The sequence below is a fragment of the Lactuca serriola genome, chromosome 2 (genome assembly GCF_051521515.1).
Source record: "Lactuca serriola cultivar US96UC23 chromosome 2, Lser_US96UC23_V15, whole genome shotgun sequence".
In the NCBI taxonomy this organism is placed as follows: domain Eukaryota; kingdom Viridiplantae; phylum Streptophyta; class Magnoliopsida; order Asterales; family Asteraceae; genus Lactuca; species Lactuca serriola.
Window position 1 is genome coordinate 224,895,781 of NC_136409.1, and position 21,065 is coordinate 224,916,845.

Below are 21,065 nucleotides of genomic sequence, written 5' to 3' on the forward strand. Positions count from 1 at the left end.
ACCCTAATCCTAACCCTATATAAAGACCCCTAAGGCTCATGAATTCGTCCAAGCCTTCCCAAGAAGTCCTAGGGACGAATTCTAACACCTCTCCTCTCTCTTTATACATTCTCCATTTGCTCTTGGTGTTTGTAAGCCATTAGAGGAGTGACACTTGTGACTCTAAGCCTTCCAAAGTCAATTCAAGGAGGAATTGGGATTGTTATTACTACATAACAATCAAGGTAATATCTTAAACCTAATTATATGTTAATATTGATTTCCATATGCTAGAATTAGGGTTTATAGTCTTGGATTCAAAGCATGTACACTAGAGAAACCTAGATCCAAGCATTAGGGTTTGTATGAGCACATAGGATGTCTTATAACCAAAACCCATCAGTGGTATCAGAGCCTTGACTGATTTCTATTGTATTGATGCTTGCTATGTTTAAAAAATTTGATTTTTGGTGTTCTGCTTGATGGACTCGGCGAGTCCCACTGTGGACTCGACGAGTTGCCCTTACTCGGCGAGTTCCAGAGGGTGACTCGGCGAGTCGGTGCGTCAGACAGAGGTATATTCGGGATTTCTTGCTGTTTTTGATTATGGATGGTTACCTTATCATGTTAGATCAATATGAATCCGATTATATGTTATATTTGACTATATTTTGATCTAATTGAAGATATTTATCAATTAATAAGATAATTGTTTCCTTATGTGATAATTGTTTAAATTATTTTGATTAAATTGATAAATTGTTTTGCAAGAAATCATTAAATAAATCAAATATGGATAATTATGTGATTAAATGCTAATTTGAATTATTTGTTATTTGATCCTTGTTGTTATGAAAAGTTTCATATTTTGCCCTTTAGGTTTTATAGTTTAAAATTTGAACCCAATAGTTTTGTAGTTTTGAAATTTAAATAGTTGAAACCCTAATGTTTTGAAAAAAGGTTTCAAAACTTGCCCTCAAGTTTTGGAATTTAAATTTTGATTAAATGGTTTAATTTTGATGTATATTTAAATTCTAAACCCTAATGTGTTGAAATGTTTCAAAACTTGCCCTCAAGTTTTGGAATTTAAAAGTTAATTAAAAGTTTAATTAGGAATGTTAAATTCTAAAACTCTAATATAGTTTTGAAAAAGTTCAAATCACACCCTTATGGTTTTATTAATTAATTAAGGTGTATAATTAAAAGAGGTTTAATAAATCCATAAAAGTTTAGGTTTACAATTTAATTGAATTAAAAGTATAATTGTTAAATTAGACCACCTAGTATTTTGAAAGTATAAAATACACCCTATACTATATATAACATTAAAAGTCTAACATTATATATATGTATGAGTAAAAGTCAGTCTTACCGTTAGTAGGCCTCATTCACGAAGCTGGTCTATATGGGGTGTTTAAGGAAATTGCCTATAAAATGGCGATTGAATGGGTATCCACTCTTACCCACCGCACTCTTGACTAGTGGAGGGTCGTTAGCCGAACGGGTAGGGTAGGACAAAACCTTCCATTATAAGTATAATGAAGTATAAAAGTAACTAAATGTTTTCATAAAATTCCCAATCTTAGTTACTTAGGCAAAAGTGAATTGATACAATTCCATGAAATTACACTTTGTGCCCTTGCGAAGACGTTAGTGGAGCGTGTGTGGTTTATCGGCACACTAAATGGGTCTAAGTTGTGCTTAAACATAACTTGGTACCCATTTCCTCTTGTAGACATTTCCAAAACCTTGAGGTGAAACGGCTATCACGATCCGATACATTCGTTAACGGAACACCGTGAAGCCTCACAATTTCCTTCACGTAAGAATTCACAAGCTTTTCCATAGACCATTTCTCCCTGGCCGCTATGAAATGCGCACTCTTAGTGAATTGATCAACGACCACCCAAATCATGTCGTGACCATTCTTTGTTTTGGGCAATTTAGTGACAAAATTCATAGCAATGTCTTCCCACTTACCCATAGGCACAGGCAATGGTTCTAAACTCCCGTACGGTTTCTGATGTTGTGTCTTGACTCTCGCACAAGTCACACACTCGGCCACATACTTTGCAACATCAAGCTTCATCGTCGGCCACTAGTAGTAGGGTTTCAGGTCCCTATACATTTTAGTGCTACCCGGATGAATTGAGTACATGGTTTTGTGAGCTTCTTCCATCAGAAGATCCCTAATTCCTCCTGACTTAGGTACCCAAATACGATCTTGGAATACCTTCAGTCCATGACCGTTAGTACCAAACACCAACGTTTTACCCAAACGTTCCTCCTTTCGGTCATTTTTCTCAGAAGCTTCCTCTTGAGCTTTCTTTATACTTTCCACAATGGTCGAGACAACTTCAATTCTCAACGCTCTTGGCATCTTCCTTTCAAGATTGACCTTCCGACTGAGAGCATCAGCAACAACATTAGCTTTACCGGGGTGGTAAAGTATCTCGCAGTCGTAGTCTTTAAGTAATTCTAGCCAGCGTCGTTGCCTCATATTCAATTCTTTCTGATTAAAGAGATATTGGAGACTCTTATGATCAGTAAAAAGTTTGCACTTCGTGCCATAGAGGTAATGCCTCCATATTTTCAGAGCGAAAACTACCGCTGCCAACTCCAAATCATGAGTCGGGTAATTCTTTTCATGCTCTTTCAGCTGTCGAGACGCATATGCTATCACCTTTTCTCTTTGGGTCAAAACACAACCCAATCCAACCCTAGACGCATCGCTATAAACAGCGAAGTCTTCAACTCCATCGGGTAGAGAAAGTATCGGTGCCTCGCATAGCTTCTTCTTTAACTTCTCGAATGCTTCTTTATGCTTATCACTCCAAGCATAAGTAGCTCCTTTGTGGGTCAAAGCTGTTAATGGAGTAGCAATCGAAGAAAAGCCTTGGATAAACCTGCGGTAATATCCGGCTAATCCTAAAAAGCTTCGAATGTCCGTGGGACTTTTCGGTTGTTCCCACTTCGTCACAGCTTCGATCTTCGCTGGATCAACCATTATCCCTTCTTGGTTGACCACGTGACCCAAAAATTGGACTTCACGAATCTGAAAATCACATTTGGAGAACTTTGCATAAAGCTTCTCCTTCTTCAAAACTTCTAACACTTCTCGCAAGTGTCTGCCATGCTCCTCCTGGCTTTTTGAGTAAATCAGAATGTCGTCTATGAACACTATCACAGATTTATCAAGGAACGGGTTACAAACCCTATTCATCAAATCCATGAACGCTGCCGGAGCATTGGTTAGTCCAAATGACATAACCAAGAACTCGTAGTGTCCATATCTAGTTCTGAATGCAGTCTTCTCGACATCTTGCTCTCTTACTTTTAGCTGATGATATCCTGACCTTAGATCGATCTTCGAGAAATAGCTCGAACCTTGCAATTGATCAAACAGGTCATCAATCCTTGGCAACGGGTATCTATTCTTTATTGTTGCCTTGTTCAGCTCTCTGTAAGCGATGCACATTCTCATACTTCCATCTTTCTTCTTCACAAATAGCACCGGAGCTCCCCAGGGCGATGAACTAGGTCTAATGAAACCTTTGTCCAACAACTCCTGAAGTTGCATCATCAGCTCCTTCATCTCCGTCGGTGCTAATCGATAAGGTGCTTTTGCTATTGGCGTGGTTCCTGGTAACAAGTCAATTCTGAACTCCACTTGTCTATCAGGTGGTAATCCAGGAAGATCTTCAGGAAATACTTTCGGATAATCACACACCACTGGAATGCTCTGCATCACCTTCTTTTCTTTCTTAGCATCAATCACGAATGCTAAATATCATGTACATCCCTTGGTCAAACACTTTCTGGCTTTCATTGGAGAAATGATTCTAGAATTCACTCTGCGTTTGTCCCCATACACCATAAATGAATCTATACCAGGCGGGTTTACTTTAACTATCTTCTTCTTGCATAAAATTTCGGCATCATTGGCGCTAAGCCAATCCATTCCCAAAACGATGTCGAAACCATTAAGTTCGATAGGCAATAATTCCTCGTGGAACTTATTCCCATTCAGATCAATTAAGATGTTTTTCATAAGATGGTTAATAGGTACAAACTTGCCACTAGCTACTTCGACTAATAAAGCATTATCTAGTCTATCAATAGGCAAAGCTAGCTTTCTACCAAACTCATGCGAAATAAAGGAGTAGTTGGCTCCAGAATCAAACAAAATTTGAGCAGGTAATTCGTTTACGAGAAAGGTACCTGAAGCGACATCAGCTTCATCTTTCGCGGCCTCAAGTGTCATCTGGAAGGCTTTCACCTTCGGCTTTGGTGGAATGTTGGGCCTAGCTGCCTCCTTCTTCTTCGGACAGTCTTTCAAAATGTGCCCCTCTTCATTACACCCAAAACACATCCTTTTGTTGTTCGGACATTCATTGGCAAAATGTGCAACCTTTCCACACTTGTAGCAGGTCACATCCTCGCTACATTTCCCAAAGTGCTTTTTCTTACACTTATCACACCACTTAGCTTCGCCTCCTTTTCCTCCAAACTTTTTCGAATCAGATTTCGAAAATTTTCCTTTCTTACCGAAACTAGATGTTCCCTCAAACTTTCTTTTCTCACCAACATCAACCTTGTCGGTGGTTCTCCACTTGATCATGTTCTCAACAGACTTGGCAGCCCAGATAGCTGCCTCTAGAGTAAGTGCCTGACGTATTGGCACCTCGTACTCCCATGGGAGTCCCTTCGCATACCGGTCCACCTTCGTCAGCTCGTCTGGGACGATACGCAAGGCAAACTCCATCTTATCGGTGAAGTTATTGGTGTATTCATCAACTGACATGCTACCCTTCGTCAATGTCAAAAACTTATTCTCCAACTCCAACAGATTTTGAGCCGAGCAGAACTTGCGCTTGAACTGCACCAAGAATTCTGCCCATGACAATTGCAGTGGCTCATTAGGGCTCAAAGTCTTCCCTAGAGTGTTCCACCAACGAACGGCTCCACCTCGGAATTGACGCACGGCATAGATAGTCTGCAATTTACCTCTGCAGCCACAAGTCATGAAGGCTAGCTCCATTTCGGAGATCCAATCCATAACCCCAATCAGATCCTCCTTTCCATTGAAGGTCGATGGTTTGCAAGTCAAAAAGTCCTTGTACTTGCATCCCATTCCATCATTCCTTCCTTCACGGTTATCTTGCCTAACTATCGGTGGGTTGGCGGGACTAACAGACCCACTGAAGTTTCCACCTTCTGAGTGCCCTTCATTTAATTCAGGCTCTTCCACACGAATCGACAGTTCTTCATGATTCTATTGAAGCAACCGTCTAGTTTCATCCATCTGACGATCCAACATCGTCTGAATCATCAATTGCACACCAGCCATGGTTATTGGCTCAGGTGCTGCTGCTACGACAGGTATTGGCTCAATCACTGGTGGTTGATTCCTGTTTTCGTCAGCATTTCCAACTCCACTTCTTGTTCTCACCATTTTGATCTACACACCGAATAAGGTGAAATTAGATCCTCAATCATGATAGATAATCAAATCATCCTTATCACTCCGAAACGTTTACATGCTAGTTCTAATATCGTAGACGCACGCTTAGAATCCTACACACATAAGGTTTCTAGATCCGGTCGGCAACAGACCATAGATCCGAACAAATAATATCATATATGGCAACATATAACATTTAGCACATAAAGCATTTTAGGAAACTTTCCTAAAATAAACTAGTGCTCGTGTCTAAACCACAACAGACACACATCTCAAAATTCCACTTAGCATTCTAAGTTTAAGTCTAGAAATCCTACAAATTCCTAGTTCGCTTAAACTAATGCTCTGATACCAACTGTGACATCCCCAAAATCTCGGCCAGAAAAGACCGATTTTCATTTATGCTTTTAAATATTTTCAGAGTAAATCCTTTTGATTTGAAAGAGTTGCGGAATTTGTTCCCAAAAACAAAACATGATAAAACAATGTTTACCGAAGCATTTCATAAAAGAAATGTATTTTCATTATAATCAAAACTCGGGGTGTCATGTTCCGATACAGACCAATAAGCATAAACGAATACATTACAAGTCATTTAACAAATATAAACATATGCAGACTTGTAAACAAAACAACTTGATGGTCCATCCATCTCATGCCCTTGCGCCACTTCCTGTAATACAAATAAAACTGAGTGGGTCAGGCTTGGGAGCCTGGTGAGCATATAGGGTTTTCAACCCACAATAAATATCATATTTAATTTTCACCAACCAACAATAACCCAATTACCCATTCTCGTTATTCTCACTTTATGTCCCTAAAACAACTAACACAAGGGACCTAGTCTAAGAATATTTCATCGGGGCGACAACACATGCTTCGGGGGTACCTCAACAATATAAGTCAAATAAGGCAACCATGAGGGGGATGGAGTACAGCGAATGAACACCTAAGTTCATTAACACCTACAGGTGGCGAACCTGCTAATGTTCCACAAGACTGTCTAGAAAAGTCCGTGGTCGTCATCTAAACTCCGCTAGATGACTAAATCAAACAACAACGAGGCTTCTCATCTGTTTATTACACACCAACTATCTACCCATGTTCTACCCAACATATTAGTAGATAAAAAATATACATTTTTATACATAGTTTAAAAACCTGTATAGCATGCTTTAATTCAACACATATATCACATAACAGATGAGGCACACGCACATAACACATATCTCATAGAGAATAAATCATATCTATGAGTTAGAAGAAAGTGAATACACATTCACACATATAAACAACAATATATACACATAGCACGTATTTTATATAAAATACTTTATAATAATGTGTTGGAAGAAGGTAACTACACACTCACTTGATCAGAAGATGATCCGATAGCACTACGGCTTATAGAAGCAGCGTCTCTCCGTAGATCTGGAAGATCTTCACAAAAACCGGGCTCCTCGCGGGCAGGGCTTCGGCTCGGGAATAACGCTCTTCGGGATTCTCGGGGCTTCGGATCTCGCTTCGGGGCTCGGGAATAATACCGGGGCTTCGGGGTACAATCGGCACGCAAAACGAGGCAAAGGACTAGAGAGAAGGAAGAAATTTTGAATGAGAAATGAGCTGCCTTCGGATCCCCTTTTATAGTGCTGGACCCTCGCACGTACGCGGGGCGTACCCCTCGGGGGTCGTCAGCAGTTACGTCATCGGCCCTCATACGTCATTGCATACGACTTCGGTATACTCGAGTGCCCTTTGCTGTACGCGGGGCGTACAGCAGTACGCGGCGCGTACTTCGGATAGACCGCCTAACCCTTCTTCGGATAATATCGGAGGATAAATAAAAATAAATATTAAATATTTATTAAACTTCAAAAATTCATATCTTCTTCATACGAACTCCGTTTTCAACGTTCTTTATATCCACGCGAAGGTGAGACTACGCTCTACAACTTTCGTTTAGACTTCGTCGGCTAATTTTGACTTTATTTTTATTATTTATTTTTAATAGGCCGTGACAGACAAACTTCGTTATAAATTCATAACTTCTTCGTTTGACGTCCGTTCTCGCCTAACTTTTTATCGCTTCGACACCAACAATGAGATCTTCGATTCTCATTTAGATTGCTTCGGCTAAAACCCCTCGATCTCAAATCGAGTAAAACAGGCTGCATACTGCTAAGCCGAAACTTCGATAAATCATAACTTCCTCATACGAAGTCAGATTTGGGCGCTCTATATATATTCGGAAACCTCGTTTCAACTACTACAACATAAATCAAAGTTATTAAGTTTATTTTACACTTAAATTTTGACGCTTATTTTTATTCTTAATTAATCAAACCACATAATTAAGCAATTAAGCACAAAACACATAATACTCACATAATACAATCTTATTATTTCAAAACGGGTTACAAAGGTTAACCTAGAATATTACATTGCTAAAAGTGGCAAGCCCGGAAACACAGACGTTACATTGTATGATTATTAAGGCATGTATTGCAAGCTGGCAATATTAATTATAGAAAACAAGAGTTATACCTTGCAAAGTCGTAAGGGTTGTAAAGTTGTTTTGCTATAATTAAGGGAGAGAATATTATGCTTCATTTCAAATCTAAAGGTTTAGGTTGAGAAATGTTAATAAATTTAGTCAAGGGTACATAGTGTGTTCTTAAAATTTCGATTATGATTACGGCATTCCTCTTCATAATTCGAATTTTGAGAACATAGCCAAATAAAACATTATGCGTCGTGTCCCATACGCTTCGGGTATAGGATCGATTGCAAATGCTTTAATGTTTGACCATTCTAAATTTTTCCAAATGTCTAGCGCATTTAGAGGGAAAAAGGACTAGAATCGGTTTTGACTAAAATAATTAAACAACTATCAAAGGACAATCCAAAGTTCGACGAGGATTGGTCGCTTGTGAGTAGTTGGAAGTATGGTATTGGATGGACCATATCGACATTATTATGAATAGAAAAGATTCTATTAAGAATGAGTTGTCATATGGAAAATACGGAAATGTGTCCATATTGGATGGACCATATCGACATCATTACGAATAGATGAGATTCTATTAAGAATGAGTTGTCATATGGAAAATATGGAAATGTATCCATATTGGGAATTGAATATTAAAAAAAAATCTATGACTAGATTAGAAACTTTTATGCAAAAGGATGTTCAAAGGAATGTACTTTGAGTGAGAGACATCATATCTAAGGAATTGTCTTGTAACAATCTCAGATAGAAGACTTTGTAATATCATTGGCAATAGTCTTTGTGACATTGGTGCATTGGCATTACAAAAGGGTAAGTTGCATAAAATGTTAGAATCTAGCATATTCTATAAGTGGCAAGAATTTGAAATTCTTAAACTTATGAAAAATGGATTTGGAGTTGTGAAATGAGAATGATTGGAAATGTGTTCAATGTGATCTATTTCACGAAGTAAGAACCATAGGTAAACATTGTATGCATGCTAGGAGCATGGGACAAGTGTAATAATTCAAGTACGAAGTTGATTACTCGAAACGACAAATAATGAGTAATCAATATGGTGATAAATAAAAGGTGTTTTATTTATACTTAAAGGTTTGGGGCCATATGGGATTAGTATTATTCTTGTGTTTCACATTTGCATGTTTTGACTTCCAGAATTATTGAGTTTATTAAGAATAATCGAATTATTCAAACGGGCCACAGTCGTTCATATGTTGGAAGTAGATATGAATGAAGACTGTCGTGAATTGGTGTGTGGATTGTCTAAAGAGCATTAGACATAAGCAAATGTTTGTTGCAATGTTCATGAGTGCTTATGAATATGACTTTGAGCATTGGATTAAACCCACGCTCACTTGGATCCCTCCATGAATTGTATCACGAGTGATTGGTGAGACGATAACATCTTATATTCTTGAAACTGAGATGTGTGAGTTGTATCTTGCAAATCGGTTGCACATTGATAATATGTAAACGCACTAGTAACTTGGTGTTATAAAACATATTGTTGTGTGTGATTCGGGTGCGTGAGTGCAAGCAAGCATTGTATCAAAGTTTATCCGTTCCTTTTGTCCAAAGTAGGATAAATGCGATATCTTTGGGCTCCTCGATGGTTTAGTGATGACAAACGTAAATGCTCGGCCGGGCTAGGGCTAATTTGATTTGTTCAATTAGTATGTCGTCATAAATCAGAAATCGAGAAGTAGTACAAAGAGAATGATTTGAAATCATATCTCATACGATATCTAGAATGGAGGAATATATGATCCCTTATCTAAGGACACACGTATTTGATATGATCTGAGTTGACAGCGGCTTTGGAAAGCTACGATTGCAGATCGGGATTCGAAGTCATACGCATAATAGTTGTTAGACTTATCCAAGTGGGAGACTGTTGGATTAGTTTCTAAGTCCATAACTATTTTGGTATGTACTTGACCCGATGGTGCATGGTCCTTTTGGGTTGCCTTCACCAAAGCAACTTGATTGGAGAAATAAATAAAGAGAGAGAGGTTATTATGATTTATTAATATGTTATAAGAATAATATATTAAAGGAGAAATCATATTTGTTTAATTAATATTGGTCAATAATTAATTAAGAATTAATTTTGTGATCAAGTGTAATTAATTAAACTAGAAGGGCTGAATTGTAATTATGTGACAGTTGCAAAATAGGGCAATGGTTATCCTTGTTAAAGGATGGACGAATTCAAGGATAAGGATATCCTTGAAATCGTTCAAGGCCTAAGAGATAAGGGTTTTTCAAGGCTTATCTTATGGTTGCTTGATGGGCAAGTAACTAGATAAGGATAAGGACTGAAACCTTAATCCCAACCCTATATAAAGACCCCTAAGGCTCATGAATTCGTCCAAGCCTTCCCAAGAAGTCCTAGGGACGAATTCTAACACATCTCCTCTCTCTTTATACCTTCTCCATTTGCTCTTGGTGTTTGTAAGCCATTAGAGGAGTGACACTTGTGACTTTAAGCCTTCCAAAGTCAATTCAAGGAGGAATTGGGATTGTTATTACTACATAACAATCAAGGTAATATCTTAAACCTAATTATATGTTAATATTGATTTCCATATGCTAGAATTAGGGTTTATAGTCTTGGATTCAAAGCATGTACAATAGAGAAACCTAGATCCAAGCATTAGGGTTTGTATGAGCACATAGGATGTCTTATGACCAAAACCCATCAACGACAAAGGATCATAACAACCAAAGTGAGGTTGAATTTCAGCACTATAGTTATACCTCCCATAGACAATAATACTTCTTTTTATATGCAGTGATGTTATCATTTCCTTCAACCCAAATATCAGCAACCTATACAAAGGTGCAGTTCAATAGGGTGATTAATATGATATGTATAATAATAAATATGACACAATTTTAAAATGAATAAAGATAGATGTTAATATTCACACCTCAGATGTGGTCGGCTTATTATATACCCTTTGGTCAAGTTCCACCGATGTATTCAAAGTCACTCTATAATTATCAAGCGGTCCTAGATCATAAAGACGTTTAAATGTTCTAACGTACGGATTCGAAGCAAGAATACGTGATAGTTTTAGAATGATTCTTCTATCAACATTCTTCCAGGAGGATCGCTGTGATATTTCAACTTCACCATCATAAAAATACAACTGTAAATACCTCGATTTTCCATCCCTTGAAATTAACTGGTCGATATTATGATAGAGTTTTATGTGCACACAAAACGTGTAAACTCCAAAAGTCATATTGGCCAATTCTTCATCCACCTTTACACCCATTGATGCGAAAGAAAAGTTTGAGTTATATTCCCTTATATTGTACCTGAAGCTTTCTTCTAGCTGCTCTTGCCTTGTGAACAATTGGTGCAATTCTGTGGGAATAGGGGAGTATGCCAGTTTTGTCTTCCCACTCATGCAACAAAAGGTAGGGAATTCATATTGTAGTCGCTTTGCTCCACAATAAACACAAGGTTTTTGAGCCTTTAATATACGATGTTACATACAGATGTTTTTGTAAACAAAATCATATGGATCCTCCTGAAAGGTGTATACTCTTCTTTTGTCATCATAGTTCGTTCCTTTCTTCGTTGATGATATTCTTTATTATAAGTACTCGTCTTCTGAGCTGCACTTATAACATACACAGAGGAATCTTCGTTGATATTTGTTTCGTTTGTCTCCATTGTAGTGCAACTTATGAGTGTTGTAGGTTGACTAGATCCTTCACCGTTAGTTATCATTCTCATTTTGTGTTTCTCCTTTTTTCGTGCATGATAGTTTCTATTGTATCCTTTTCGATTTTCTACAAATATGTTATTTTGATAAATGGTCATATATTATAAATGAAAATATATACTCATATAAATGACATACCTTTTTCTATATCTATCGGGTTTTGGAAATCATCACAATTTTCGTTTCCCTTATCTATGGTCCTCATTGCACAGTATAATGGAAATGCTAAGAATAAGCACATATTATATCATCAAGAATGTAACATTTTGTAATGTATACCATGTGATTTAGTAGTCATGTATGTGTGTGTTTCATATGAATAAAAGTGCAATAAATAATATACTTTAAAAAATACAAGAAACAATTATACGGTACCAAAAGCTTAAAGCACTGTGTGATATGATGGGATGAACGTTAACAATTTTAAAAGTACAAACTTTTCATATATCCGATCTGAACATTAACAACTGTATACATGCTCATTAATTCAACAAAAGATTCTCACATGAAACTAATTTGTTGTTAGAAAAATCATCAAAAATTATTTTAACATTAATTTTTTTATTTTTTTCAGAAAGCAACACAACCGTTAATAAATAACCAACTATACTAAAAACTTGTAATCCAAAAACACAATAGAAGAAACTAATACATAGTTAAAAGAAAATTTCCATAGATATCTAAAAATTATTATATATCAATTCATAAGCCAACACAAAAAAAAACCCCACACATGAACAAATTCACCACAATATGTCTAATATTAATATAGATCAACTATAAAAGCAATGCACTCGTAAAAGTTGTCAAAACTTCAAAAAAAAAAAAAAACACCACCAAATGTTTCACACGGAATTAAAAATTCTTCTAGGCACATTTATAATGTTAAATGCTTCCGGCATCCTCAGGTGGAACTCTACGTTGCTTCCTTTGGTTGATATCAAAATGTTCACTGAAAATAAGATAAAAACTATTAAAACGTATTGATTTACTTATTTTAATATCAATGCAAGTATTATAATTTTCTAGAAAAACTTACTTGAATCCAAATGAACAAATTTCACCCGAGAAACAAATATTATATGTTTTTTTTCTATTGCATAGACAGTCTTCACAATCTGATGGCATGTTCGGTCGGTTATATATAACTTTATCTGTATTATACTCCCTCTATTTATAATCAAATATTTCCAAATCCATCTAATTTTGTGTTAGTGTAGTAGTAATAATAATAATAATAATAATAATAATAATAATAATAATAATAATAATAATAAACACTTACGGCCCATCTTGGAGATATAAAGTGAACGAAGTTAACGTCAGTAAACCAAACTAACGAGAATAGTTTCGCTTGCCTTTGATGATGTTTCCAACAATATCTAAAAATAGCGATAATTAAAATGATAACTTGTTATTATTTTAAAAACTTTAGAATGCTAAAAATATATATAAGTTATTAAATTTATCGATCATCATTTTTCTCTCTATCCGATCCTTTACTAAACTTTTTATCGAGGGAACCAATGGAAAAACTGGAAACCATGATATGATAGTATTGGCCAAACGATTAAATCATGTGTTATTGCTGATCTTAATCATCAAATCACCACGTAATAAACTGTATTGTTGATATCTTGGATACTCAGCATAGATTGGTTTGATTTGGAAATGGTTTAAAGAGAACACACCACCCAATACATTCTCTCCATAAATAAAACACATCATTTGTTGTGGAATAATTGCTACCAATTTTTCTCTCTAGTAGAAAATGTAATATTTTTATAAACATAATACTTATGATAAATTATGAAAATGAAAATAAGATATAAATAGCTTTTTAGACATATATTTTGATCAATGAGAACAATGAAGAGTTTCTTTGCTTTTGTGTCTCACCAAATGAAATTCACACGAACGGGTGTCAAAATATACCACAATTGGAAGTTTAGTAGCAATGAAAATGCATCAATATAAATGTGACTGTTTATGATTCTAAATAAATAAATAAATAAAATTAGTATAGAAAAATTTTATGTACGAAAATATACCATCGATGTTTTGTGAATTGTTTTTCCTATCTCAAGTTTTAACTCGTTTGTGTTTGAACTAATGATGGCAGCCAACCATACGTTTAAACAGGGGATATCCGGTAAAGGGGCATCTTTGTCTTTTTATTAAGGGGAAATTTAGGAAAATGATATTTTCTTCCTTTTATTATGAAATAATATTATTTGTTTATTTTGTACTTCATATAACTGCATAATTGCTTTAAGACTTTTGTGAATGATTGTTGGAGGATGAATTACCAGTACAGGTTCAAATGGGTTTTTGTGCTTTAAAAGTACTGGTATGTAGTACTTTAATGAATTAAACAACCGATTTATTTAGAATCTTTAGTAAACCAACTGTACATTAAAAAACTGGGCCTAAACTTAAGGTATTGCACATTTTAAATTGTCATTCTCATTCCTCTTTCCAAATTGTTATACTTAATAACTTTCTTTACACGATTACAATTTATATTGCTATTTTTTTATCAAGTTTAAGGCCTAAATTTTCACATTTTTGTATTTTGACATATGAGTTGAGTTGAAACATTATAATATTTTCATTAAGGTTTATATATCTTATTATATACTCAAATTTCCCTTCCTTTTCAAAAATAACTTCCCAAATCAGTAACACATCACAAAATATAGTTTATTATAAATGAATTGTATGTTGCTACTATGGTATTAAAAGGAAAATATGATTTATATGTCATAAAAAACGCAATTATGATTATAATATGGGATAGAAAGGAAAGTTTGATGCTATTTGTGATAAAAAAAAAAACGCATTTAACATGCAAAGATGGATTAAAAATATTCGATCCGGACAACAATGGTAAACCTAGCAATATGAAATCTAAGGTTATAATCAAAGAAGTCCCAACTTATACATATAGATATACAAACCACACATATATACAATGTCACAAACAAATATATATATATATATATATATATATATATATATATATATATATATATATATATATATATATATTATTTGAGATAGAAGAAGAAGAAGATTATCACTTTAGACAGAATAAGATTATCATTTGAAACAAAAGAAGAAGTAAGAAATAAAAGAGGTGGAATAAACTATTATAGACACACTTGAAGTTACAAGATAGAAGAAGTAAAGAGAACCTGAATTCGTGTCACAAGATGTTGTAATGAAGCAGTCTTGCCGATTCCAAATGAATTATTCAATCATCCCAAAACCCTAACTGTCGAATTGTGTTGTGAGAGTTAGAAATGAAGAACGTATATTGAATTTATAAGTGGAATAAACTATTATAGAATTGAAAATGATGTATTTTTGGATATTTATAATCATTATAAAATTAATCAAATTAAAATCTTACCATGAATACTAACATTGACAAATATACTTGAGAATTTAAAAATGAATGCAATAACTGTCAAAATTCATACCAAAATATTTAAAATCATACAAAACTTAACAAATATACTCAAAAATTTAAAAATAAATATAATAATTGTCGAAATCCCTACCCAAAATATTGAAAATCATACAAAACTTAATAAATATATTAAAATTTAAAAATAAATATAATAATTGTCGATTTTATTTTTGGAAATATATTGTATTCTAAAGAACATGCAACATATCGATTTTATATAAACATCATTTTTTTCTAGATGCAAAAAATAGCAATATAATTTATTTATTTATTTACTACAAAATCATGTTCTTTTTTTTTTCTCTACGGTATTGTAGTTTAAATTTTTTTTCTTATTAAAAACGTTATACTATGAAAAGTTCTCTTATCGCTCATTTCAAATAAGGGTGTTCAAAACCATACTTTCGAAATTTTGGATATTCAAAAAATTATGATAATGGACATTGATATCCGAATTTTTGGATATCCAAAATTTCGGTTGCAGATAAATATGAATTAGGATATCTGGATTTTTTTTTCTATCGCTCCGATTAATCATTTTATAAAAATAAGTAACATATACCAATAACATACAAAATGTCATTTTAGTTGTCAAGATGGTCACATTTGTTGTCGAAAAGTCTTTTTCCGATGAAAATGGTCACTTCTTGCTATTAAAAATATGATCTAGTTAAAATAGTCATTTTTATGGTATAGTCTCTGTAACTAATTAGTTAAAACTTTGTTACCCTTTAATTGAAGCCCACTAACATGTTCATCTTGCATTGCACCAGCATATTCCTGCATCACTTCCTTGTGCATTAAAAATGCCAAACAATGTGAGTAACCCTTCCATGAATCAAACCCAATGGAATTTGAAAAAAAAAATAAACCATATTATGTTCATATGGTTGGTATTAACAAATTAATCTCTATAATCCTCTATACTCATTTTGTTATATATAACCACAAATGTTAAATTTCCAAATGGTATCATAATTAATCAAATATAAAGGTAACATACGGGGCCAGATGATCTTGAATCAAAGCTAGAAACTGAGTTGTCACCTTCTACCCAACAATGTCCTTCCGGAACCTTCACAACACCACCAACATTACTGATATAATCACCTTCCATTGCTACTATTCTTTTCACACATCTCTCCTTGTAATTAGTTGGATCACTACAAAATAATCCAAAACTATATCATAATTATCATCTATCATATTCATATATTGGTATTTTCAAATCAGAAAAGAAAAACTATGACGTGACCGATGTCAATGCGTGTGGAAAAGACATGAATGCCCTCCTAATACATGAAAATTACAACATACTTGAAAATTACTACATCACCATGTGCGAACATGTATTTGTCAAGACAAAATTTCTCCAAGAAAACATAATCATCTGCAGATGACATTAATCATTAATGTGGGATAGATATATATATATATATATATATATATATATATATATAACACCAAGAATGCTAACAATCATTAATGTGGGAAAAATTAATCATTAATGTGGGATAGATATTTTGGTGTATGAAATTTGGAAGTAGCTACCTGTAAATGATCCAGTAGAAGGATTATAAACATAAACATCATCATTTCCATAAAGACAGCTTCAGCTTTGTTTAGTAATCCAGATATACAATAGGCTCTTACTAACCCATTCACACATCTATAATAAGCGTAGATATTGACAAATGATCAAACCAATATGTCATAAATGTAATACAAATACAACAAAATGGTTCTTACTAATATGATTGGATCCTATCTTTTATTGAGATGAAATTGAACAACAACACTGATGATATAATACCATGTAGTGTGAGTGGGAGGAAGACTACTAAGAGCATCCCATACCTTGTTCACATCAGTTTCCTTTTTCTTGAAGTTTAAAATCTGTTGTGCATCAGATGAATAACTTCACCCAATGAACCTGCATGAATAACTTCACTTTTAGTAAAACTGACTATGCATCTTTATATGTGAGGATCATAGTTACTGCCAAATAATTTTACCATATTTAATGCCTACAAAAAGACAAAAGGTGATAGTGGGTAGTATATAGTAATGAATAAGGATTCAAGATGAGTGTTCTTACAGCTCTTGTAATCTTCTCAAATTTCCAAGTTTAGATGGCAGGGAACCAATGAAACTGTTTGTGCTCAAACTCCTGCAACATAGAAAATATATTGTAAAATTATAAACAATAAAGAATTAAACAGAAAAAGTTATTGCTTAATGGTAGAAACACAAACAAAATAGGAAGAGACATACAATGATCTAAGATTAGTAAGTTGTACTAGCTCTCGTGGAACCTGCCCTGATAACGCATTGATGCCAAAACTCCTATAAAAATGTTGCGATTATCATCATATATCTGAAATCTCAAATGTATTCTTAAATATATAGAGGTTAAAATTATTATTTAAGTTTAAAGTATCAAAAAGGGATGGCTTACATGATCTGCATCCGAGTTAAATTGCCAATGGAAGGTCACAAGGGACCTGTCAAATAATTCTACATCCGAGTTAAATTCCTAATGGAAGGTCACAAGGGACCTGTCAAATAATTATGGGCCAACTGACTGTAGCAAACACTTGATTATTTAACATAATACACGCATAAATATTCATAAAATGGATATATATTTTTATGTTTTTACTTTCAATAGTAGTTAACAGTATAGTGAAGAAACAGCCGCATACATACAGATTCGTAAGGTAAGTCAAAGTCCAGAGTCCTTCTGGGATTGGAACCACAACATCCATTCCAATAACCTTTCTAATGATTTCAAGGGTGAGAATTGGGGAAATTACAGTCGCATTTGATGCCAGGAGTGTAACCGAAGACATTTTCCATCGCTTCCAACCACATAGCATCCATGTAACTTATTGAGTTGACCAAAAAGCTATCCAACAACTTCAGATGCTGTAGATACACATACACAAAGTTTCAATAAGAACAACGCCCCAAATTTCACAGAGAAAATCAAAAAAAGAAAGTATTTTTAAAATTTTGGAAAACGAACAACGTAATTGAGCCCTAACTCAAAATTCGGTGATTGAGAAAAAAGTTATGCATAGTAAAGACTGAAAAGTATCTGAAAAAAATCAAGATTCGGCTTATAATTACCTTCAAGTTCTTCAATGTGCTTGACAATTCGCGCTTAGTGTTACATCTATTTCATGCATTCATTTTGTAGTTTTAATCCATAAAAGTACATTGCATTTACGTTTAAACTCATGCATTTTGCATATTTTCGGGATTTATCATGATGTAATTCCATTCACACATTTTTGTAATATTTTAGGGACTTTTGGAGGTTGGATCTTGCTTTAGGAGGTTAAAAAGAGTTGAGGGCAAAATTTCAGGACTAGCGGATCATTGAGGAGAGAGATAAGAGGAAAATGAAGATTTTAGCCATTCAGACATTTACACGGCCGTGTAAATGAAAGCCTTGAGTTTACACGGGCCGTGTAAACGTATATCCAACAACAATGTACTTCGAAGGCCTGACTGTTTTGAGCATTTTAGTTTTGGAGTTTAAACGGCCGTGTAAATGGTCAGTGTTAGTTTACACAGGCCGTGTAAACGTGTCGCCAGTTTTAAAACAATTTTATCATTTGTAAAAAGTAGACAGCCAATTCTTGGGGAAGTTAGGTCGTATTTTGAGAAAGGAGAAGGCGATTTTGGGAGATTTTGGAAGTGGATTAAACTTGTTAAAATTGTAGTTTAACTTAAACATGTATGGCTGATTTCTTTATCATTTCTGATTCTGGATTCCTAAGTATTTGTTGTTAGGTTGTAATTTGCACTTGACTTATGTTTAATATCTAGTAATCTTTGATTTGATCTTAATAATGTGTTTGATTGGTTTTCTTTTTCACTTGATCAATGAATTAGGGTTTTTATCAATCTAGTTAATCAAGTTATGAAATTCGTATATGTTTTATGATTTGATGTTAGTAACACACACTTACTTGGTTGTAATTAGATCAAAATTAGTGCAATCAAAGATTAAATGTTTATATTCCTAAGCTTAAGAGGAATGTTAAACATTGTTGGTAATTAGTGCAAGAACTTAATGTCATTTAATGATTTGATGCAAGAACTTATTTGAATTGAATCAATTAAATGAAGTTTTATTTGAAAAACTTGTTTTGAATAAAATACTTTTGCCAATTTGGATATTAGAGTTTATTAATATCTAACTTACCAATCTAGATTGAACATGAGTTATAATCATATTACATCTTTCAACATAATACATGTATAGGAATCAGAATCGGAAATGTACTTCTTTTACTGTGTTTTGTTATTAATCTTGCTTATTTATGAAGTTTAATTCGAGTTCAAACACAATCTCCCATTTTAATTTTTGTTTGTATGATGTGTGAGAATATGGCTAAATAAGAAGTCCCGTATTCCTGTGGACCGACCCTGCTTACTCTATACTATCTCTAGTGTATGAAGTAACAGTGACTTGAACTTTATTGTTATTATTTTATCCCGTTATTTGTTGGTTTGACAACCAAACACTTAGCCATCATTGATAATTTGAAATTAGGGTTTCGGCAGTGCCCTCTCAATCCAGCTCCCCGAAATAGATGGGATCAATAGAAAGGCATGAGCATAAACGCTTGTCAAGTTGATTAGGAAGGAGACGAAAAGAAAAGGGTTTCCATTTCCTTCTGATGGCGATCGAGAGAGAGTGAAAGAGAGGCGAGAGAGAGAAAGGGTGAAGTAAACCCATAGACGCTAAGACATCTGTCATCTTTTTCAGGTCTCCAAAGAGAAATCTATAGGAGTTTCCTGTCAGTCCTGAGCTCGTAAGGATTTTTCGATCTTCTTTGGTTTGATGGGGACGTCTTCGGTGGGGGAGGTCGGCAGCCGTGGACCTTCGATGGGAGACGTTGGTGGAGACAGATGAAGAAGTAAGGACGTTGATTTCAAACCCATCTGACCCACTAGGGAAATCATTGATCTCGATTCCAGTTTTTCTAATATGGGATTTTCTCTTTTCTTTCTTGATGATCTTCCTTAACTTCCCCGAGAATCTTGGTTGATCTAAGTTTTCTAGGGTTAAGGCTACTTGTGTGTGACGGAAAAGGTGGACTGCATCTTTGGTGGAGACGGATGAGAATTGGTTTAATGGCTGTTGTTGTGTGTGTTTAGGAGATTAGGGTAAAGTCCGTGTAGTGTAATACATATGTGATTGGTTATATGCATAATATTATTGTACATGAGGTAATACATGTTGTACCTCTTAATTTTCAAGAAAGAGGCAATACGTTTAATTTTATATATATATATATATATATATATATATATATATATATATATATATATATATATATATGGTAATTTAATCATTTTAAGTCGCTTAGGTATCAAAATTATAAACAAAAATAAATCATAGGGATGATACAAGGGATGATCCAAGTTAAATAAAAGTTAAAGACCAAATATGCAAATTAACCCAAATAAGATGGACTATTCGTGTAATTTAGTATCACCTAACATCTAGAATCTTTTTTATTGCTATCAATTCTAGTTTTTTGGATGTTTACTTTTAACAAGAAAAGTACCATGTTTATATCTATCACTTTATCCTGTTCATGAAACTTTAATAATTAAAGTAGATAATATAAAATCCTCAACTAACATATAAATATACGTTAAGTAGTACTTAATAGGAGAATGTTAAATCAAACTTCAAAGCTTTAATCTTATGATTGATGTATTCATCCATAACACCAAGGCATGAAAATGATAAATCTCTCCACAACAGATAGAAAATAATTTGATTATGAATCATGCTATGTGTTTGTTGGTGCTAATTAGACAAATAAAACATTGCAGGAAAGTCGCTGCAATAAAATGTGTGAACAGGAACTT

The 21,065-nt window shown here is 34.2% G+C and overlaps 1 protein-coding gene across 1 annotated transcript; it reads right to left on the reverse strand.

Moving 5' to 3' along the window:
• Positions 1 to 15,967: 15,967 nt before the first annotated feature.
• Positions 15,968 to 17,439, reverse strand: LOC145090121 (uncharacterized). Its single transcript, XM_079028462.1, has 7 exons — positions 17,423 to 17,439; positions 17,266 to 17,337; positions 16,981 to 17,085; positions 16,719 to 16,777; positions 16,485 to 16,557; positions 16,172 to 16,330; positions 15,968 to 16,022 (listed from the first exon to the last, which is right to left on the reverse strand). The coding sequence occupies exons 1-7, from the start codon at positions 17,437 to 17,439 to the stop codon at positions 15,968 to 15,970; spliced, it is 540 nt and encodes a 179-aa protein (XP_078884588.1).
• Positions 17,440 to 21,065: the final 3,626 nt, after the last annotated feature.

Excerpts from the sequence above, each read along its gene's own strand:
- LOC145090121 (XM_079028462.1), bottom strand. Across the intron at positions 16,558-16,718 it reads TTCTACTGGATCATTTACAG|ATGATTATGTTTTCTTGGAG; the intron begins GTAGCTACTTCC and ends TGTCATCTGCAG. Across the intron at positions 16,331-16,484 it reads GGTGATGTAGTAATTTTCAA|TGATCCAACTAATTACAAGG; the intron begins GTATGTTGTAAT and ends ATTATTTTGTAG.